The 23,209-nt window shown below is 40.8% G+C and overlaps 1 protein-coding gene across 4 annotated transcripts in view; it reads left to right on the top strand.

The window, feature by feature from the left end:
• PASD1 (PAS domain containing repressor 1) overlaps window positions 1-22,401 on the top strand; it is a 119,912-nt gene extending 97,511 nt beyond the window's left edge. For 2 of the 4 annotated variants that reach the window (XM_081793917.1, XM_081793918.1), the window contains 5 exons: window positions 7,075-7,201; window positions 12,861-13,105; window positions 17,052-17,252; window positions 17,569-17,763; window positions 21,676-22,401. In XM_081793917.1, coding sequence (XP_081650043.1) covers window positions 7,075-7,201; window positions 12,861-13,105; window positions 17,052-17,252; window positions 17,569-17,763; window positions 21,676-21,786 — 879 coding nt within the window. In that variant the 3' untranslated portion in view covers window positions 21,787-22,401. The remainder of the gene's footprint in view (window positions 1-7,074; window positions 7,202-12,860; window positions 13,106-17,051; window positions 17,253-17,568; window positions 17,764-21,675) is intronic. The other 2 variants (XM_081793920.1, XM_081793919.1) reach the window with 2 other exon arrangements.
• The last annotated feature ends 808 nt before the right edge of the window (window positions 22,402-23,209 follow it).

The following is a 23,209-nucleotide window of genomic DNA, read 5'->3' as shown; positions in this document are numbered from 1 at the left end:
CTAAGAATCAAATCAACATGAGACAGATTAATGGAAGAGAATCAAATTTATGAATGTACATACAGGGAACCCACACAGACATGGAAACTTCAAAGAAGTCAAGCAAAATGAGGTATATATGTCATTATATATGTCGTCTGAACTAAGGAAAAGGGGGTGGGGATCTGGGACTTCAAAGGGAAGGAATGAAATCCTTAAGAAGAATGAAAAAGAGTAAATGTTTAGTAAACAAATATTTTCTGGGCCACTCAGAAACAATGGGACACACAGAGGACTTTGATCAAACAGGCATTGCTAGGTTCCTCCCTATACCCCATCCCTAGCTCATGGTATACTGTAGTTATCTATGGAGATAGCTCTCTTTCTGTGGTATACTGTAGTTATCTATGGAGATAGCTCTGTCTGGAGCTGGGCCTCTATCTAATTTTTTTAAGCAGTTGTCGAGGAGGTAAAGAGTTTTTCCTGAATCTGCTGGATTTTGATTGCTTTTTAACTCAAAATAGTCTTCATGTCAAGCTGGCCCATCTTGGGGCAGCCTGCCCTTGGCCCCCAGCACTTAGGATGGTACTTGTAGTACCTTTAAAAAATAAGCTAAGCTCTATGCCATTGCTCAAGATCTTTTAGACTTGTGAGTACATTTCAAAAATAATGTGAGTAGGCTCATGAGACTGCATCATCCCATCATGGGCAGCATCCAGCTCCTCATTAGCCTAGATTGTCCCCATCTTTTTCCTAAGCCACTGAATGTGTCGTTCATTTATCCATTCACCAGATGTTACTAAAGAGAATCTTAGGGATGCACATTAATAGAAATATTTATTAGAGAGAATCTTAGGGATGCACATTAATAGAAAGATGAAATCTGGACCTGCTCTCAGTGATCTGAAACTGTAGTCTGGCAGATAAGGTCAAACTGCAAGAAAAAAAGGCATAGAACAGAAAAAGCCTACCAGAAAGCCTTCCCTGTAGATGGTGTTCCACCTTACCTGCCACTCCATGGGTGCCCATGGCACAGCTCCTTGGCTGGATCACTGCAGTGGTGGTTGTGCTGCAGAGAGAAAAATGGCCTAGGCTTCAGAAGATAAGGGTCAATTCCTGATTGATTCTGCCATGTACCAATTTTGTGACCTGGAGAAAGTTATTTTCCCATGGAAAGTCTCCATCTCCCCATCAGTAAAAGAGGAGTGGTCATCTGCCAGGCTTTCTCATCTGAATGTGACGAAGGAATGTTCAAAGGAACCTCATTTATCAGTGTATTTTTGGTATCCCTGCAATAGAATGAAGCTTCTATGAAAGCAGGACTGTCTTGTTTATCAACATATCCCCAAATATCTTGAACAAGGCTTACCACACGTAGTAGGAACTTATAAATATTAGATGCACAAACGAATATTGTATGTCACAGCACTGTATTATTTTTATAGCATTCTTCAAATGTACAGTAAAGGGATTCCAAGAGCAGTATAGATAGGCTGGATGGGTGGACTCTCACTTTGGTTTTCAGGCCTGTATGTGATTTTGTCTGAAAGGATTTGTGTGTTTCTGGGACTATGCAGACAGCAAGTCATTTTACTATTTAAGCTTTTCTGTAACATGGGAGATACTGTGAGCACATATTTTAAATATAAAGTGCTGATTTTGGAGTGCATTTTCCAACTATGGTCATTGTAGGGGAGGAGAATTTACCATTCCAAAATATGTCTCTGGCATAAGGATTATTTTAAGCTGAATATTTTTAAGAAAGTGCAAACACAGGGGAAGCTCAGAAAATTGAGTAGAAGTTACCCTTTTGTAAGAGACATTTATATTTATAAGGGAAATCTCCATTTGTAAGGGTGTCTCCCTCCTTGTACCAGGAAGAGGAGGAAGAGTCTAAATCACTAGAAACTCATCAATGGAGTAAACGACCATTTAGATCTGCACAAGACTCTTACCCTTATTACTGTGCTTTTCCTGCTCACCTCCTATAACTGACTCCCCCAGTCCCAGCATCTTCTTTTGTCTTTAGCTGGAGATGGTATTTAAGATGATGGCTTCAGTCATCTTGGGGAATCACTCAGTTTTCCTGGGTCTCTCCTATGTACGTATGTAAGATATATCCGTGTTTAATTTTCTCCTGTTAATCTGTCTGATGTAAATTTAATTCTTAGACGAGTCAGAAGAACCTTGAAGGATAACAAGCTACTTGTACGTAGGTAAAACTTTCTGAACACAATACCTCTGCTTAACCTAACATTCTGTTCAAGAAAGTATGAAATGGAGGAAATTACATAGAAAAAGGCTAATTTAAACAGAGCAGTGTTCTGTTTACATGCAAACTAATTGCAATTATGCTAGGAAAAGAGGCCAAGACATCCATATAGCTCTGGCTATCAGTCTGGCATCTATGCAGTTGACAGCCTTGCCTCATCAGTCAGTCAACAGATATTTACCCAGGACCTGCAGTGTGTAATGTGTGAACAATCCAGAGTCCTTCGACTTACTGTGTTCTGAGGAACTTAGTGTGTTTTGAGGAAAGCTGGATTTAAAAATTCTCACTTTATAAAACTTATAAAACCTAAGTAATTATAGCATTTAAAGGTACATTTTTTAAAGAAACCCATAATCCCACCACCATGGCACAATTGCTATTTACTTTGCTTATTCCCATTCAGTCTTAGTCTACCAGCATATGTGTTTTTCACTTAGTGATAATGATAGTTTACATGCTACTCCACAGCTTTGGCTTTCACTTGTAACCCTGTTTCATCTTTCTCTAATCCTAATTATAATTATTTCAATAACTGTATAGTATTCCATGGAATTGAAAAACTTCTGCTTCTAATGAAGATGGAGTGCTTGGGACTAGATTTAACGTTCCTGCCCCAAATGACAAAATGTATGAAATAACAGTTTACAGGATAGTGTTCATCAGGCAACAAAGGACAGGGACTCTTAAGAGATGGGAAACAATCAAATGAGCCCTACAGTTGCCACAGCTTACTACAGGTGACACATCTGCTCCCCTTCACTGGTATCTTTTTGCTTCTAAAATCGTTTTTTGCTTTGTTTTTTTCCAGGCCAGTTACCATTGCTGCACATGATTCTGTAATTTTAAGTTTGAGTTTAGTGACTTTATATTGATAGACTAAATAAAATATATGAACACACAAAAATGGACATCTTAACACCCAAGTATCCACATTTCTATTGAAACTCATCCAGGAAGCAGAAAGCTAGTGATTAAATTGATATATGACTGTGATGAAAAGCAGAAGGAAGAGGACAGGGAAAGAAAGGTCATATTGCATCTCAGTGAATACCACCCACTAGCATATCTTTCTAAATATTGAAAAGATTGTCACATCCCCAGCAGCATATTGCTTATGTTAAGGAGTACAAAACACACTTCCCTTGAACAGGGAGGTTGTACAATTTCCTGAATTTCAAATGCTGGGATTTGATCTGGATCAGTGTGTTTCAACAAGCAGGTTCCTTATAGAAAAATTGGCATAGAACTCTGTCTTAATCCAGTCCAAAAACAACAACAACCAAATAACAAAACAAAACAAAACAAAAAAACCCAAACACTAAAATTTTCAGCAGGGATGTAAAAGATTCCACTGCTAACCTAGGCACTTACATTTCATATGAGCAGTGGGCTGCAGACTGTTCAAAAAGGACCCAGTTATTAAGGAAGTTGAAGTGGATCACTAAAATAGGAATATAATGTATGCAGCTTAAAGCAGGAAATGGCTTAAAAGAGCGCTGGGTTTGGAGTCATTGGATTCTTGTTTCTAAATTTTTTTAAGTTTATTTATTTATTTATTTATTTATTTAGAGAAAATGTGCAAGCAGGGGAGGGGCAGAGAGAGAAGGAGAGAGAGAATCCCAAGCAGGCTCCGTGCTGTTCAGCCTAGAGCCTGTTGTGGGGATCAATATCAGGAACCTTGAGATCACCATCACCTGAACTGAGATCAAAAGTCGGACGTTTAACTAACTGGGTCACCCAGGTGCCCCAGTATTAATTCTTCTTTAAATGGTTATAATTCTCCAGTGCAACCATCTGGGCTTCCAGATTTCTTTCGGGGGAAGTTTTTCATTACAAATTCAATTACTTTAATAAAGGACTACTCAAATTATTTATTTCATATTGGATGAACATAGTGGTTTGTGTTTTTTGAGAAATTGGTCCATTTCATCTAAGTCGTGAAATTTGTGTGTACAATTGTTTATAGTATTCTCTTATTATCATATTGATGACTGCTTGGTCTGTAAGTGATAGCCTCTGTTTCCTTCTTGATATAGGTTGTGTCCTCTTTTTAATTTTAATAGTCTTGGTAGAGAGTTATCAATTTTATTGAACTTTCAAAGCTCAAACTCTTTGTTTCATTGATTTTCTTGTCTATTTTCAATTTCATTGATCTCTGCTCTTATATAATTTCCTTCTTTCTATTTGATTTGGGTTTATTTTGCTCTTCTTTTTCTAGGTTCTTTAGGTAGGAGCTTAGATTACTGAGACTCTTTGTCATTTCCAACATGTGCAATCAGCACTATACATCTCCCTCTAAGTGCTCCAGCTAAGCCCCACAAGTTTTCATATCTTGCATTCAGCTCAATGTACTTCTTTCATTTTCTTTGAGATTTCCTTTATGATTATTTTGAAGTGTAGTGTTTAATTAGCATGTGTTTTTTAGTTTCCAAGTGTTTTGAGAAACTCCTGTGCAAATGTCCTCTTCTTATAGGGATACCAGTAAAACTGGATTTAGGGCCTTCTCTAATCTAGTATAATCTCATTTTGACTTGATTACATATGCAAAGACCATATTTCCAAAAAAGATTACATTTACAAGTTTCCAGGACTAGGATCTTGATATCTTTGGGGGCCATTATTCAACCTACTACAGGGACGTGTTTTTTTTAATTATAGAGCAAAGTATTGGGGAAAGATCCTCCTTTTCCTTTAATTTTTTTTTGAGGTGGGTCTTATATTCCCTTTATTTTTTTTAATTTAATTTTTTATTTTTTTAAATTTACATCCAAATTAGTTAGCATATAGTGCAACAATGATTTCAGGAGTAGATTCCTTAGTGCCCCTTACCCATTTAGCCCATCCCCCCTCCCACAACCCCTCTAGTAGCCCTCAGTTTTTTCTCCATATTTATGAGTCTCTTCTGTTTTGTCCCCCTCCCTGTTTTTATATTATTTTTGTTTCCCTTCCCTTATGTTCATCTGTTTTGTCTCTTAAAGTCCTCATATGAGTGAAGTCATATGCTTTTTATCTTTCTCTGACTGACTAATTTCACTTAGCATAATGCCCTCCAGTTCCATTCAAGTAGTTGCAAATGGCAAGATTTCATTCTTTTTGATCGCCAAGTAATACTCCATTGTATATATATACTACATCTTCTTTATCCATGCATCCATCCATGGACATTTGGGCTCTTCCCATACTTTGGCTATTGTTGATAGTGCTGCTATAAACATGAGAGTGCATGTGTCCCTTCAAAACAGCACACCTGTATCCCTTGGATAAATGCCTAGTAGTGTGATTGCTGGGTCGTAGGGTAGTTCTGTTTTTAGTTTTTTGAGGAACCTCCATGCTGTTTTCCAGAGTGGCTGCACCAGCTTGCATTGCCACCAACAGTGCAAAAGAGATCCTCTTTCTCCACATCCTCGCCAACATCTGTTGTTGCCTGAGTTGTCAATGTTAGCCATTCTGACAGGTGTGAGGTGGTATCTCATTGTGGTTTTGACTTGTATTTCCCTGATGATGAGTGAAGTTGAGCATTTTTTCATGTGTCGGTTGGCCATCTGGATGTGTTCTTTGGAGAAGTGTCTATTCATGTCTTTTGCCCATTTCTTCACTGGATTATTTGTTTTTTGGGTGTTGAGTTTGAGAAGTTTTTTTATAGATTTTGGATACTAACCCTTTATCTGATATGTCATTTGCAAATATCTTCTCCCATTCTGTCAGTTGCCTTTTAGTTTTGCTGATTGTTTCCTTGGCTGTGCAGAAGCTTTTTATTTTGATGAGGTCCCAGTAGTTCATTTTTTGCTTTTGTTTCCCTTGCCTCCGGAGACGTGTTGAGTAAGAAGTCGCTGTGGCCAAGATCAAAGAGGTTTTTGCCTGCTTTCTCCTCGAGGATTTTGATGGCTTCCTGTCTTACATTGAGGTCTTTCATCCATTTTGAGTTTGTTTTTGTGTATGGGGTAAGAAAGTGGTCCAGGTTCATTCTTCTGCATGTCGCTGTCCAGTTTTCCCAGCACCACTTGCTGAAGAGACTGTCTTTATTCCATTGGATATTCATTCCTGCTTTGTCAAAGATTAGTTGGCCATACATTTGTGGGTCCATTTCTGGGTTCTCTATTCTGTTCCATTGATCTGAGTGTCTGTTCTTGTGCCAAGGAGTCGTTGGATTCTACCTCTCACTCTGCTACTAACTTGCTGTATGACCTTCTCCTCTTTGACACTATCAAATGGGGAGGTTGCACTAGAAGCTCTCCAGGGCCATTTCCATCTCTGTGCTACTAGTACACAGAGTAAAGATGTTTTTGCTAATAATACTTCCAAGTGTAATGTGCATTTAAGCCTACTTCATGGTTTAAATGCAGATTAGAAGTAGTCATTAAGCAGCCTCGACTGACCTTTCCTTGCAGTCAGTACAGGCTGCATGTGCAGGACCTCTGGAGAAATGGCCCTGCTAGTGGTGGTGGTGCCCTTCTCCCACAGTCACATCAGCATCCTACCAACACCTCTGAGAGGTGTGTATTTTTTTTTTTTTTTGCCATGGTCTTTGATGGCACACATTTCTCTTATGCTTGTGCTTTAAGCACATCTGTACTGTGTTTATTTTCTCAGTTTTGACAATGTATAGCATGTTGCACCCATAATCGCTGCTCGTTATTACCTTCCAGCAGTGTTTTTCAAGAACATATTTAATGATGGTTTTGTTTAGGTATTTAATTGATAGAACCAATGTTGGAAATTGTGATGTGAAATGCATCCAAGTTTGTGTTCTGCCTGTGTTTCCTATTGTTTGTATATCTCTTTCTCCAAATTGAAATGTCATCTTCTCTTTTGGAAATTCCCAGGATCAAGTTGATCTTATAACAGTCAAGCAATATGGACTGCAGGAATCTGTTCATGAAAGTGGGATAGAGTCTGCTACATGTTATGACTCCAGCATATCTTCCATGGAAAGCATACCTGAATCATCAGGTAGGTACATTTGGACACTTGGATGGAGATTATCAGAAGAAAAACAGTGGCCCACAGGGTAGTTATGGCTTTTCAAAGGAAGAGAGTGTTCTGTTTATAATGGTGTGAAATCTCAAGAGTGAACTTTCTTCATCTTCTGTAAGTTTTTTGAGATGATGATTTGAGAGCAGTGAAAGTGAGTATCTCATCAGTGGTTTGAGTGCTGGAGAATGGTATTATTCTGTCCCATTAAAATTTAATATTCTAAAGATTGGTGCTAGATCCCAGTCCTTGGAGGAGTAGCATCTTATCTCTTATGCAGTCTTAGTGAAGACTGTGCCATAGGGATTGCAATCCAAAGAAACCTCTTGTTTTTAAAAAAATGTACTATAAGAAGAACTTTTAGTAAAGACTAAAAAGGATAGTCTCTCAGAAACAGTAATATTTATTATGTAAGTTTTGGTATTAAAGAAATTTCATAAATATAATTGTATAAAAAGTACAAAACTTAAAGCAGTGCTGGATGCATAATACGGATCATGTCTAATTTGCTGAGCTTAGCATAGAGTATTTGAATTTGGGAATCTTCACATATAGAACTAATACATATATTTTTTAAATGTTCTAATTAATGACTTTGACATTATTGCTGCCAATTTCAAACTTTGTTTAAAAAGTCCTTTAAAAAATTGATTTAGAGAGGGGGAAGACCATGAACCCATGATTGTGATTTCTAAAACATATAAGAGCAAATTTAGTTTTAAATTTGCACACACTCTTTGAGATGTATGCTTCTATGAGTTTGACAAAGGCAAGGAGTCCTGTGTCTGCTACCACATTACCAAACAGAACAGTTCTGTCATCCCCAAATTCCTTAGAGTTGTCTCTTTGAACTCCAGCTCTGTCCTCCTCCTCTGGCAACCATTGATCTGTATTCCTTCTCTGTTTTCCTTTTTCCAGAATGTCCTGTAAATGGAATCATATAGTGCCTTACCTTTTTGTTCTGGCTTTGTTAACAAAATGCATATAAGATTCATCCATGTTTCATGAATCAATGGTTCATTCCTCTTTCCTTGCTTAGTAGTACTGCATCTTATGCATGCACCACAGTTATTTGTTTAAAAATCCATTAATCTGCAGAAAGACATCTGGGTTATTTCCACGTTTTCAGTGATTATAAGTAAAACTACTATAAACATTTGCATAGAGGGTTTTTTTGTGGGAATACAAATGTTCAATTGACTTCATTAAATTCCTAGGAGTGGGACAGCTGGGTCATATGGAAAATGTGTGTAAAATAAACTGCCAAACTATATTCCAAAATGACTGCCAGTTTGCATTCTTCAAATAATATTCTCCACTTTGCTTTTGGGGCTGTTGAAGGAGAATCTTTTTTCATTACGTTTAATTTGGTATTATCAGTTGGAAGGTACGAATTTTCAGAAGCACAGCCAAAAAAATTTTTATAATGAAAAGACACTCAACACGAATGGTTTGGGTACCTACCCACTTATGCGTGGGTGGGTAGAAGAAAAGTCAGACACTACTTCCTTTTTATTTATTTTCAAATATGAACAGATTTTTTTTGTTTTTTTTTAAATTTTAACTTGTTTTATTATTATTTTTTTAATTTACATCCAAATTAGCATCTAGTGCAACAATGATTTCAGGAGTAGATTCCTTAGTGCCCCTTACCCATTTAGCCCATCCCCCCCCCCACACCCCTCCTGTAACCCTCAGTTTGTTCTCCATATTTATGAGTCTCTTCTGTTTTGTCCCCCCTCCCTGTTTTTATATTATTTTTTCCCTTCCCTTATACTCATCTGTTTTGTCTCTTAAAGTCTTCATATGAGTGAAGTCATATGCTTTTTGTCTTTCTCTAGTTTCACTTAGCATAATGCCCTCCAGTTCCATCCATGTAGTTGCAAATGGCAAGATTTCATGCTTTTTGATCGCCAAATAATACTCCATTGTATATATATATACTATATCTTCTTTATCCATGCATCCATCCATGGACATTTGGGCTCTTCCCATACTTTGGCTATTGTTGATAGTGCTGCTATAAACATGGGGGTGCGTGTGTCCTTTCGAAACAGCACACCTGTATCCCTTGGATAAATGCCTAGTAGTGTGATTGCTGGGTCGTAGGGTAGTTCTATTTTTAGTTTTTTGAGGAACCTCCATGCTGTTTTCCAGAGTGGCTGCACCAGCTTGCATTGCCACCAACAGTGCAAAAGAGATCCTCTTTCTCCACATCCTCGCCAACATCTGTTGTTGCCTGAGTTGTCAATGTTAGCCATTCTGACAGGTGTGAGGTGGTATCTCATTGTGGTTTTGACTTGTATTTCCCTGATGATGAGTGAAGTTGAGCATTTTTTCATGTGTCGGTTGGCCATCTGGATGTGTTCTTTGGAGAAGTGTCTATTCATGTCTTTTGCCCATTTCTTCACTGGATTATTTGTTTTTTGGGTGTTGAGTTTGAGAAGTTTTTTTATAGATTTTGGATACTAACCCTTTATCTGATATGTCATTTGCAAATATCTTCTCCCATTCTGTCAGTTGCCTTTTAGTTTTGCTGATTGTTTCCTTGGCTGTGCAGAAGCTTTTTATTTTGATGAGGTCCCAGTAGTTCATTTTTTGCTTTTGTTTCCCTTGCCTCCGGAGACGTGTTGAGTAAGAAGTCGCTGTGGCCAAGATCAAAGAGGTTTTTGCCTGCTTTCTCCTCGAGGATTTTGATGGCTTCCTGTCTTACATTGAGGTCTTTCATCCATTTTGAGTTTGTTTTTGTGTATGGGGTAAGAAAGTGGTCCAGGTTCATTCTTCTGCATGTCGCTGTCCAGTTTTCCCAGTACCACTTGCTGAAGAGACTGTCTTTATTCCATTGGATATTCATTCCTGCTTTGTCAAAGATTAGTTGGCATATGTTTGTGGGTCCATTTCTGGATTCTCTATTCTGTTCCATTGATCTGAGTGTCTGTTCTTGTGGCAGTACCATACTGTCTTGATGATTACAGCTTTGCACTATAGCTTGAAGTCTGGGATTGTGATGCCTCCTGCTTTCGTTTTCTTTTTCAAGATTGCTTTGGCTCTTTGGGGTCTTTTCTGGTTCCATACAAATTTTAGGATTGTTTGTTCTACCTCTGTGAAGAATGCTGGTGTTATTTTGATAGGGATTGCATTGAATATGTAGATTGCTTTGGGTAGTATCGACATTTTAACAATATTTGTTCCTCGTATCCAGGAGCCTGGAATCTTTTTCTATTTTTTCTTTTTTTGTGTCTTCAATTTCTTTCATAACCTTTCTATAGTTTTCAGTATATAGATTTTTCACCTGTTTGGTTAGATTTATTCCTAGGTATTTTATGTTTTTTTTTTTTTTTTTTTTTTTGTGCGACTATAAATGGGATCGATTCCTTGATTTCTCTGTCACTTCATTATTGGTGTATAGGAATGCATCTGATTTCTGTGCATTGATTTTATATCCTGAAACTTTGCTGAATTCATGAATCAATTCTAGCAGTACTTTGGTGGAATCTTTTGGGTTTTCCGTATACAGTATCATGTCATGTGCTAAGAGTGAAAGTTTGACCTCCTCCTGGTTAATTTGGATGCCTTTTATTTCTTTGTGTTGTCTGGTTGCAGAGAGTAAGACTTCCAATAGTATGTTGAACAACAGTGGCGAGAGTGGACATCCCTGTCTTGTTCCTGACCTTAGGGGGAAAGCTCTCAGTTTTTCCATTGAGGATGATATTAGTGTTGGGTTGTTCATACATGGCTTTTATGATCTCGAGGTACGCTCCTTCTCTCCCTACCTTCTTGAGGGTTTTTATCAAGAAAGGATGCTGTATTTTGTCAAATGCTTTCTCTGCATCTATTGAGAGGATCATATGGTTCTTGTCCTTTCTTTTATTGATGTGGTGAATCACGTTGATTGTTTTGTGGATATTGAACCAGCCCTGCATCCCAGGTATAAATCTCACTTGGTCGTGGTGAATAATTTTTAATGTATTGTTGGAACCAATTGGCTAATATCTTGTGGAGGATTTTTGCATCCATGTTCATCAGGGAAATTGGTCTATAGTTCTCCTTTTTAGTGGTGTCTCTGTCTGGTTTTGGAATCAAGGTAATGGTGGCTTCATAGGAAGAGTTTGGAAGTTTTCCTTTCATGTCTATTTTTTGGAACAGCTTCAAGAGAATAGGTGTTAACTCTTCCTTAAATGTTTGGTAGAATTCCCCTGGAAAGCCATCTGGCCCTGGACTCTTGTTTTTTGGCAGATTTTTGATTACTAATTCGATTTCCTTACTGGTTATGGGTCTGTTCAAATTTTCTATTTCTTCCTGTTTCCATTTTGGTAGTGTGTATGTTTCTAGGAATTTGTTCATTTCTTCCAGATTGCCCATTTTATTGGCATATAATTGCTCATAATATTCTCTTATTGTTTTTATTTCTGCTGTGTTGGTGGTGATCTCGCCTCTTTCATTATTGATTTTATTTATTTGGGTCCTTTCCTTTTTCCTTTTGATCAAACTGGCTAGTGGTTTATCAATTTTGTTAATTCTTTGAAAAACCAGCTTCTGGTTTCATTAATCTGTTCTGTGTTTTTTTGGTTTCGATAGCATTAATTTCTGCTCTAATCTTTATTATTTCCTGTCTTCTGCTGGTTTGGGGTTTTATTTGCTCTTCTTTTTCCAGCTCCTTAAGGTGTAAGGTTAGGTTGTGTATCTGAGCTCTTTCTTCCTTCTTTAGGAAGGCCTGGGTTGCTATATGCTTTCCTCTTATGACCACCTTTGCTGCGTCCCAGAGATTTTGGGTTGTGGTGTTATCATTTTCATTGACTTCCACATACTTTTTAATTTCCTCTTTAACTTCTTGGTTAGTCCATTTATTCTTTAGTAGGATGATCTTCAGTCTCCAAGTATTTGTTACCTTTCCAGATTTTTTCTTGTGGATGATTTTGAGTTTCATAGCGTTGTGGTCTGAAAATATGCACGGTATGATCTTGGTCTTTTTGTACTTGCTTAGGGCTGATTTGTGCCCCAGTATATGGTCTATTCCGGAGAACGTTCCATGTATATTCTGCTGCTTTAGGATGAAATATTCTGAATATATCTGTTAAGTCCATCTGGTCCAGTGGGTCATTCAAAGCCCTTGTTTCCTTGTTGATTTTTTGATTAGATGATCTGTCCATTGCTGTGAGTGGGGTGTTGAAGTCTCCTACTATTATGGTATTACTATTGATGAGTTTCTTTATGTTTGTGATTAATTGATTTATATATTTGGGTGCTCTCACATTTGGCGCATAAATGCTTACAATTGTTAGGTCTTCTTGGTGGATAGACCCCTTGATTATGATATAATGCCCTTCTGCATCTCCTGATACAGTCTTTATTTTGAAGTCTAAATTGTCTGATATAAGTTATGGCTACTCCGGCTTTCTTTTGTTGACCATTAGCATGATAGATGGTTCTCCATCCCCTTATCAAATATGAACAGATTTTTAAGTAATGCTCTGACTTACTCCTGGTACCTGGCACATCTGATCCTTAACATAGAATAAAACTGGACACTCCTGTTTTTATGACTTAAAAGGGGAAATAAAGAGAAATCAGTAAATCTTTGATAATGTTGGTACTTCTGCTTTCTTGGTCATGAATGCCACTGTGCTTTCTTCTTCAGCTACATCATCTTTGCAGAGCTCTGAATTCGAACCTGAGGTGGAACAGGTGGATGATATGGATGAGGTGCAACAGGTGGACGAGGTGGAAAAGATGGGTCAGATTGATGAGATGGAAGAGGTGGAACAAGTAGACAACGAAGAAGAGGTGGAACGAGCGGAGGAGGTGGAGGAGGAGGACCAGCTAGACCAGGTGGAGCAGGAGGCCCTCTCATCCTTCAGTGTGGCTGGTGGCATCAGTGATGAGGTACCTCTGGGAGTCTTGCTCCATGTATTTGTCTGGACCACTAACCTTGCAAAACCCTGAATTTCCACTCTTGTGCTCAGGTTCATTTTGCAGAAAGCATCTTATTTTTTTTTTAACTGTATCACCATTTCTGTCATACTGGATTTTCCTATTCTGCTGAGAATCCAGTAGACCCTAGAAAATAGGGAGATTGAAGATTCTCTAAGTAAAACCAAATCTCCATTCCTTTCTTAATGTGAAATATGCAAAGACACCTTGTGCTTGAGAGAAAGTTTGGGCCAAATGGGAAGGTTATCCACTAAGAAAAGGCAGTATTTTATTTTATTTTACTTTATTACATTTTATTTTATTTTATTTTATTTTATTTTATTTTATTTTTAAACATTCTTAAAATATAATTTATTGTCAAATTGGTTTTCATACAACACCCATTGCTCATCCCAACAAATGCCCTCCTCCCTGCCCATAACCCACTTTCCCCTATCCCCCACCCCCATCTACCCTTAGTTTGTTCTCAGTCCTTAAGAGTCTTTTATGGTTTGCCTCCCTTCCTCTCTGTAACTTTTATTCCCCGCTTCCTCTCCCCCCTGGTCTTCTGTTATGTTTCTCAAGATCCACATATGAGTGAAAACATATGGTATCTGTCTTACTCTGCCTGGCTTATTTCACTTAGCATAATACCCTCCAGTTCCATCCACATTGCTGCAAATGGCCAGATTTCATTCTTTCTCATTGCCAAGTAGTATTCCATTGTATATATAAACCACATCTTCTTTATCCATTCATCCATCGATGGACATTTGGGCTCTTTCCATAATTTGGCTATTGTTGAAAGTGCTGCTATAAGCATTGGGGTACATGTGCCCTATGCATCAGCACTCCTGTATCTTCTGGGTAGATTTCTAGCAGTGCTATTGCTGGGTCATAGGGTAGTTCTATTTTTCATTTTTTGAGGAACCTCCACACTGTTTTCCAGAGTGGCTGCATCATTTTGCATTCCTACCAGCAGTGCAAGAGGGTTCCCATCTCTCCACATCCTCACCAGCATCTATAGTCTCCTGATTTGTTCATTTTAGCCACTCTGACTGACATGAAATGGTATCTGAGTGTGGTTTTGATTTGTATTTCCCTGATGAGGAGTGACGTTGAGCATCTTTTCATGTGTCTGTTGGCCATCCGGATGTCTTCTTTGGAAAAGTTTCTATTCATGTCTTTTACCCATTTCTTCACTGGATTATTTGTTTTTCAGGTGTGGAGTTTGGTGAGTTCTTTATAGATTTTAGATACTAGCCTTTTATCCGATGTGTCATTTGCAAATATCTTTTCCCATTCCATCGGTTGCCTTTTAGTTTTATTGATTGTTTCCTTTGCTGTACAGAAGCTTTTTATCTTGATGAGGTCCCAATAGTTCACTTTTGAATTTAATTCCCTTGGGAAAGGCAGTACTTTAAAGCACTGTTCCTTATCACCTGTGAGGGAATGCTAACCATCTCCAAGAAAGATGACTTTCCTGCTTACCATAGCAGCACCTCCCCACCACAAGCTAGGTTTCTCCAATGGAATTTTTTTTAGGCTAGAAGCATGCCTTTCAGAATGTTAGATGTAGCCAACCTTCAAATGTCAACATTGATGTATGGTCTGAGGCCAAATCAATACATTTGGATTAACTACTCTGTTGCTCTTCTATCCTCAAATTTGTGTACGTAATGACAGATTTGGACAATCATCTTTTATAATAGACAAGATTATTAAAATCAGGATTGGCAGGCAAGGTAATGAGTTTATGGTTTGTTACATGGAATTGTGTGCATTAATTATGAAGCCTAAGATGAGTCACTCCCTATTGTAATGAGAAGAACTGAGGGATAGAAGACAGTGTGCAGTGACTTTGGCACATCCCTGCATGTCAGTTTCTCCATCTTGAAATGGTCTGCTTGCCTTGCAGGGATTTTTGGACTGCTATGAAAAATTTTTGAACAATTTAAAAGAAAATTTCTGTATAAATCCATTTTGTCCTTATTTATGTCTTTATTATGCCAAAATGCTGTGGTTCCCCTTCCACTGTTGACGTTTCTCTTCTGCTTTGAATGAATTTATAACTAAACTTTCAATATAATATTTGTTTAAAATAGTCAAAATAACCAGCAATGAGTGTGCATAATAAAGTTCTGCATGTGGTACATGGGCTTATTGGGCTTATTTTGGGGTGCCATGGATTGACAGGCTGGAATGTAGCCAGAAGATGGAGACAGGATGGAGGAAGGCTGAAAAATGTCATATTGTCAGTAGTGGGAGGTAGTCACAGTGGAAGGCATTGGAGAAGGGAGGCTGGGAAGGGACAGGACAGCCTGATCCAAGTAGCTGCATAGCCATCATGTTCCTGAAGTGGAAGACAAGTCTCCAGTGGATCAAACTAGGGTGGAGAGCTAGCAGCTCAGGACTGGCAACTTTCCATTCCTCTCAAGAAAGCCTTTCTTAGATGAGTTAGGTTACCTCCCCAGGTGGTGAGCTTCCTCACCTTCCACAGAAAAGTTTGAGACAGGCTTGGTAGCTCATCTACCAAAGACAGCAAAGATTCTTGCTTGGAGAATGGGAGTGTGGATATGATAACCTATAAGGTTTGTCGCTTCCAGTCTTGAGTTTAGACTTTTTATTTTATTTTATTTTATTTTATTTTATTTTATTTTATTTATTTCATTTCATTTCATTTCATTTCATTTCATTTCATTTGTTTATTGAAAGCCTGCTTTCTTTTTTTTAATATTTATTTTGAAAGAGAATTAGAGCATGTGTGGCGGGGGGTGGGGGGTGGGTGGTGAGAGAGAGGGAGACACAGAATCTGAAGCAGGCTCCAGGCTCTGAGCTGTCAGCACAGAGCCCAACATGGGGCTAGAACCCACAAACCATGAGATCATGACCTGAGTCAAAGTTGGATGCTTAGCTGACTGAACCACCCAGGTGTACTGAATGCCTGATTTCTTATATGAAGATCTATATACTATATAACAAAAGAAGGACAATTGGACAATTTTCAATGGCTTAAAATATATGATTTTTTATTCCAAGTGAGAAAAACAACTTGCATGTATTTTCCTCTGTCTCTCTTTAATAATTCAGCTGTGTGCTTCCATTAGCCATAAAGGGGTTTAAGGCCACAGTATAGAATAGAAGGCCACAGAAGAGACTTTTGTTTTTGTTTTCTAGTAGTCGCATGCGTATGTACTTTCTCGTCATTAATACTGACACTGTGGCTCTCTCATCTTGTTTATACACACAATATCTAGCCCAGATCAGGCGAACGATAGCTTTCACAGATAGCTTTTTTCCAAGAACCCCACCTCTTTCCTGCCCCCTTAGCTAGCTAGTTGAGAAGCCATGTCTACTTTATTAAATTCTCTCAAATATGTCCCTTCATTTGTATGTGTCCTTCCTCTGGTCTGTTTCAGGCCCCTGTTACCTCTACTATAACTGTATGGACAGCACTTACTTTAGAGGACATTGTGAAGGTCAGATCTGTGGATTTCTTTGTAGTGCTTATAAGAGCACCTGGAACAAAGGAAGTGCAAGTTGACCATTCCTCTTACCACATTGCCAACAGGGGCATCTGATAGATGTTTCCCACATGCCTCATCTGTGATATGACTCACTGCATTCTGAGTCTTCCACTAAGGACTTTGGGCAGGTGGCTTCACACTTTGGGGCCAATTCCATAGCTTTATGTTTTGAGGCAAAAAATCTGACTAAATGATTCCCATGATCCATTTCTGATCTAGAAATCCTGGATTCTGTAACCATTTCTTCAGACTTTCTAGTAACGAATGAAATTGGGAGTGGAGTGACATCATTCACATTCTCAGTCTTTAAAAACTTGGAAATAAAGCAATATGGTAGGATTTGGAGAACCTGGTGTCCCTATCTATGAACCACAAGCAATTCCTCCCCACAGCTATTAGAACCACTACCGTCAATTGCATTGTACATCAACAAACGGGAACTGGGGCTGATGAGGAAGTTTAGGGAGCAGCTGGAAGAAAAGACTCGGATGCTGCAGGCTGAGATCAGAAGCCTACAAGACGCACTGGAAATGATGAAGGAGCAGCTTCGGAGAACAGAGGATTCCGGCTTTCAGATCAGAGGCCAGTTCCATGTAAGTAAGAGGCAGAAGGGAGAGGAGAAAGGGACCTTGGTAGTTTTCAAGGAGTTAGTAGGGCCTGCTAGTAGTGACAGCAGCTGCTCCAGGATGGCATGGGACATTTGGAGTGGTATTCAGCAGTGACATCTGGCTTTGCTCTTTGTCTCTTGGCTGCAGTGGCTGAGATGGGCCCAGCTGGGCTCTGGCAATGGCAGACGGCCTTATATACAACCAGGGCTTCCTGTGAGCCTGCCTGAAGGCACTGTGGCTCCATGCCCTGAGGAAAGGTGTGGCTCCTGAATAATACCTTTGTGATACTGTGTCCTTACAGATGCAGCCAACCACCTCACACCACCTTCACTGTCCTGAGCCCCAGTCTTTGGAGCCAGTGCCCAAGAAACCGCGCACTGAGCAAATGGAGGGGCCCTTCCCAGATTTCAAGGACATCAGCCTTTCCTGTGGTTCATCTTCCCGCTATTTCAAATTCCCTGAGGAGCTTGAGGAGCCTTGCGATGCCTCCAACCAGGTAGGGAAAGGCTGTTTTAACTACGTAGCTGAAAAGAGATTTGATTTTCATGAAAATTGGGGCTCACCTGGTTCTCCTGAGGGTGTAGTGCCTACTCGGTTGCAGTTCATTTACCTGAGATAAAAAAAAAAATCTTGACTAACTAGACCTGGACACACATCCACACATACATGTACATATGTTCTGAATTGTAGCTTATTTAGCCAAGAGCATGACTGCAACTAGTGCCTTAGCAAACAAGTAAGATAGTTACCCAGACCAAGCCCAGAGATGCAGGGCCAGTCATCTTCTGCTTCAGGAGAACAGAGGGGGAGCATTCCAGCAATCTCTGGGGGGCTCTTGCAGACACTGAGGTACTGTCATCTCTTTCCTTTGGATGCAACATGTGCAGGGGCAGTAACAATACCTGTAGCAGCAGATCCTGTGGGAAACCAGATGCTGCAAATACGCCTGCTAAACCAGGCTGGCATGGCTGTGTCCCTCTGTGATGACCTTGTTACATTTATGCAGAACCAGCCCGTCGTTGTTCCTGTCCAGTTAATGGCTGGACAACATCCCCCTGACTACTGTCAAGATGAAAACCTTCGGGGCCTCGAAGATGACAGAGGGAAGAAGTGCATGGGACAGTGGCAGTGGCTAAGATCCCTGCTTTCCCCTCGTGACTGGACGCCATGACTAAAACCATGAGTGACTTGTCCACAGGACACCAAAAGTGCCCTCATCAAAAGCAGCATGCTCCCACCCATCTTGCTCTGTGGCCACTGGTTCCCTACCTCTGTGTTCACAGTGTGTGGCCAAGCATGCATTGATGGAACAGAGAAGTCTCCATGAAAATAGAAGGCCTAGATGAGTACACCCCCAAGCTAGGGAATTAGCATGCAAATCTCGAAATCTCTTGGCTTCATCCACCCAAGCCCAGACTCATGGCACAGGGTATCTATAGGGAAGTCTTGAGTGCCCATATCTGAATAACTTCTGGCTCTCAGCTTTCTTCTCCCACTTCACTGGGATCTGGTGATCACAACAGATCAGATGAAGTGGTCTCCATGAATTGACAATCTGTGGGAGAGAAGTGGGCGTGAAACATTTGCTTGATGGCCAATGAATTCCAAAGAGCTAACATCACAGAAGGACTAAGCCCTGGAGACAGTATGAGGACATGAACACATTTTTTGTTCAGTGATAGTCTGTGGCCCCAAATTCCAGAAAGAGAAGACTCTGCTCAGCAATGAAGGGGTTGTATATAGCACATGCTTGATGCCCAATAAATATTTTTGAATGAATGCCAGTTCTCTGTGTGGGCCTCCCAGAGCTCCAGATTTCCTTCTGGGCCTTCCTGTAGGATCAGTGACCCTGATACGTGGGGTAGGTGGGTTAGTGCCATGTTTTGCACTGGCCTGATCAGAATCCACTTGAGGAAGTTGTGGAAAGTACAGATTCGGAAGTCCCTATTTATCCCAAGAGCCCCAGACATAGTGTTTTGGAGAGAGCGCTGGACTTGCAATGAGGAACTGGCCTGGCACCCCCATTCAGCTACCAGCTCCTTCAGTGACAAAGGACAAGGCACTGACTTTGGGTGGGTAAAGTAACTTGCATTAAGGCATGTGGCAGAGCCAGGAGTGTCCAAGTAAAACAAATAAAACTACTTGAGACAAAAGACTAATTAATCTCAATCTTTACATTCACTTTAATGTGGCAAATGGAATCTTACTCAGGCAAAGTGAGAGTGCAAACCAGTGAATCCTGATTTAGCCACCAAAACGAAATGTGCCATAAGCACCTACTGATGAGCAAGGCAATGGCTCCTGGGTCATCATTGTTCCCTGATCCACGTCACTGTAACACGTTTCTTTCAGTTTTCTTCCTGAGGACCAGCAGGGGTCCCCCATCAATCTGCTGCCACTGCTGTATAGTTCCGGCTCTGAGACAGGTTCCTCTACCAGCTTTTCTGAGTCTCCCATAAATTCTGACTCAAACTGAGTCACCCTGGAGACCTCACAGGATTACATTCAACTTTGGCAACAGCCACCAGATCCACAGTATCACATTTACTTCCAAGTGAATACTTATCCTTCCAGTGAGCAGGCCACTATGCAGGACCAAGCCACCTGGGCCCAGGTATACCATTCCTTTCTCCTCTCCTCCCCAGCCCAGGTCAGGGGTTTTGTATGGAGGCTGGGTCTTTTCCCCAAAAGGCACACACAACAGGAGTATGCTATCTGTGTGAAATCCAGGCTTCAAAGCTCAGTAAATTTGAGGGTGGTTACTCACATGGTGGTGGCAGGCACTGCTGAGTAAAAAGATTCTCTTCAGGGTTCCATGAAAAAGTGCGCTGTCCTCATGTATATTAAATGCAATCTCACATGGAAACTTCTTAAACATATGTTACCTGGGCAAAGTGAGTCATGCCTTATGCTGAAATCATTGCCAGAGGCCAGGCCCCTTTCTGAACTTGTGGATCTTTAGTTCCCTCGTACAAAGTCCAGAGCCTAGTATGAGTATGTTTCCTTGTACTGAAAATAAACAAGGGTCCTTCTATGGAATGTGCTTGGTATTCATCCACAGGGTGCTCCATATTTGGCAGGACAGACCCCACTTTGGGCACTGTCTGTAATAGTCATGTTTCCAGGGCAGTGTTAGCAGCTGGTCCAGATGGCAGTCACATATTGGATTTTGCTCCCAGGTACACTCCCAGCAAGCCCCTTGGGACCATAAATTCTCAATATGACTAAAAGCACTTATAAAGGTGTTTTGATTCTGGATTTAGAAACCTTGATGGAGTCTAACCTCTGATTTTTAAAACTATCAAGAACAAGAAAAGGAAAAAAAACAGTAGACCAAGGCAGGATGAGGGAGTTTGGTTATTTTAAATGGCTAAAGTGTGATTATTTTCACATACACACCTGGACCAACTGGACTGCCAGTCCTCAGAAAAGTTGATCCATGAGAGGGACTTCTCATGCAAAGAGACCAGATGCTCAGTGGACCCTGTAGTTGAGTTACCAAGCCAGACTCTGGTTAAACCCTTCATCATGTCTGCTTTTGAGGCACTGTCATCTGGATGGGTCCTTAGAAGCAGAGCTGAGACAAAGCTGAACAGGTATCTCAGGGAAGTGGAGAAGGGAGGACCCCTGGGAGGTTGTTGGGAGAATGCAGTGGAATGGCCAAGGGCAGGACCATGTGGGAGCTTCCTTGTCCACAAGACTTCAGGGGCTCCCCACACCCTGCCTTGACTCATTTCCACTGTCCTCTGGGCACTCCCTGTCCCCAAGTCCCCAAGCATATCAATCTTTCTTCCCATAGCCCAGCCCTGCTCTGTCTGTTCTTCTGTATTCTCTTCCACCCCTTTAGTTGTACTTCTTGAAATCTTACATCACCCTCAAAACCCAACCCAAGGGATCCTTCCTCCTTAAACAGAAAAGGCTCCCCCAGCCTACTCTTTGTAATACCACGTTTGTGTCTGCCCCTCGTCCCCACTATACAACTTAGAGTGGGTTGTTGTTACCTTTACCATCACATTGTTCAAGTGGGCCAAGTACCTCACTGGTAAGTGAGGCTTAGCAATGAAGTTACTTAGTCTGAGCAGTGTAATAGCAAGGTCCAAGGGTAGGGGCAGGAAGAGACCTTCCAAGCCTTCAGCTAGCCATGACTGGCAGAGAAGCTGGGCTAGGGAGGGCCAGACACATAACTCAGTAGCCTTAGGCATTAAGACAACTTTGGGAGAGTCCAGTGCTACTTTTGCTGGTCTTTCAGGCAAGATGCTGTTGAAACATGAAAGTGGAGAGGAACCCCGTTTTCCCCAGCTGCACTTTCTAGCAGCACCTTGTAGGCGTGTGTTCCAAAGAGATATTTCTCAGTAGCTTGCTGACTTGAACTAAAGGGAGCTTCTCACCTTGTCCCCCTTTTTCTTAGCAGGTGCCAGCTACTGAAGTAGGAAGCCAGGGATCTCCAGATTCAGAGGCTTTCCAGGACCATGATGAATTAACACCAGGCCAAATCAACTATTTCATGTCTGCAGAATAGTCCAGCTTGTATGAACACCAGTGGGATTTTCATACTGAACCTTGAGAGAAGAGGGACAGACAGACCAATGAGGCCTGCATGGCCAGGGGAACTCCAAAGCTTACAGAAGCCCCTGGAGTAGGGGTTGAAGAATGGGGTGGGTACTTTCTTTTCTTTCTTGATAAGTTCTGTTTGGGATTGTTGAGCACAACCTGTTTCTTGGAAGTTGTGTTTCAGCGGCGGCCTGTGATCCCCAGTGTGCTAATATGTGACAGTAGCCAGGCCACAGCAGGAGACCACTGTCCTCACCTACCCTGCTTGACCTTGCACACACCTATTCTACCATGGGCAGGCATGTTGCAGAGGCTGCAAGTTAGAATATCTTTTTTCTGCCAAGAAACATTTTCCAGCATGGTGTGCAATCTAGTAAGAAGCTGTTCTGTCTTAAGCCACAAGCCAAAGCCTTGGCCTTGATGACCAGGCCCTGCATCTCCTCCACAGTCATGTTTGGGAAACCCAAGGGAATGGCATTCCAACTGTGGGAAGCTGCAATCAGATTAACACAGGCGCTTTGTACTGAAATAATCACAGTTCCAATGCTTAATAAAAATTGTCTTTTGTTGCAACTCTGTGAACTTATGACTAATTTTTGGAACCTAAAAATGGTACTGACTTAATTGGTACCAGGATCCTGGTACCAGGCTCATTTCTTAGAGTTGGGTCCCTCATGTATGCTTCAGCTCCCTGCCACATTTGCCAAGGCTGATGGCTCTTTCATTGATGCCAAGGGCATCCACAGGCCCACCAGGCCGAAAACAGTGGGCGTAGAGGTTACCCATTGCATGTAGCCCATGCTCTGCTTCACCTCTGGATGCTCTGCATGCATGTTCCTTCTCTCTTGACTATAGCTTTTCTTCCAGAGATGACACCTTGGAGGAAAAGTGATTTGTTCACTGGCCAAACACCAAGGAGAGCATGTTCCCAGCTGTCTGCACAGAAGATGAGAGGAGAGGGGAGGGAGCACTTGGATAACCTTATCAGAAGTCATCCTGAGCCTTTAATATCTGTCTTAAGATAATGAGTCATTGCTGGAATAAGGCAAAGGAAACCTCAGTCTTCAGTGACAAGTTAAAGGGGGCACATGAGGCCTCACATCCATAGGAAACCTGATCTCTACCAGGGTGGTATGGACTGAATGTATCCCCCTCAAATTCATATATTAACCCCCTACCCTCTCCCAAAGTGATAGTATTTGAAGGTGGTGCCCTTGGGAGGCACTTAGGTTCAGATGAGGTCATAAGATTGGGACCCCCATAATGGTAGTAATGCCTTTGTAAGAAGGAAACAATCAGCAAAACTAAAAGGCAACCGACAGAATGGGAGAAGATATTTGCAAATGATGTATCAGATAAAGGGTTAGTATCCAAAATCTATAAAAAACTTC

The sequence above is a fragment of the Panthera onca genome, chromosome X, assembly GCF_046562875.1.
Source record: "Panthera onca isolate mPanOnc1 chromosome X, mPanOnc1 haplotype 2, whole genome shotgun sequence".
In the NCBI taxonomy this organism is placed as follows: Eukaryota; Metazoa; Chordata; class Mammalia; order Carnivora; family Felidae; genus Panthera; species Panthera onca.
This window is presented reverse-complemented; position numbering and strand designations above follow the sequence as displayed.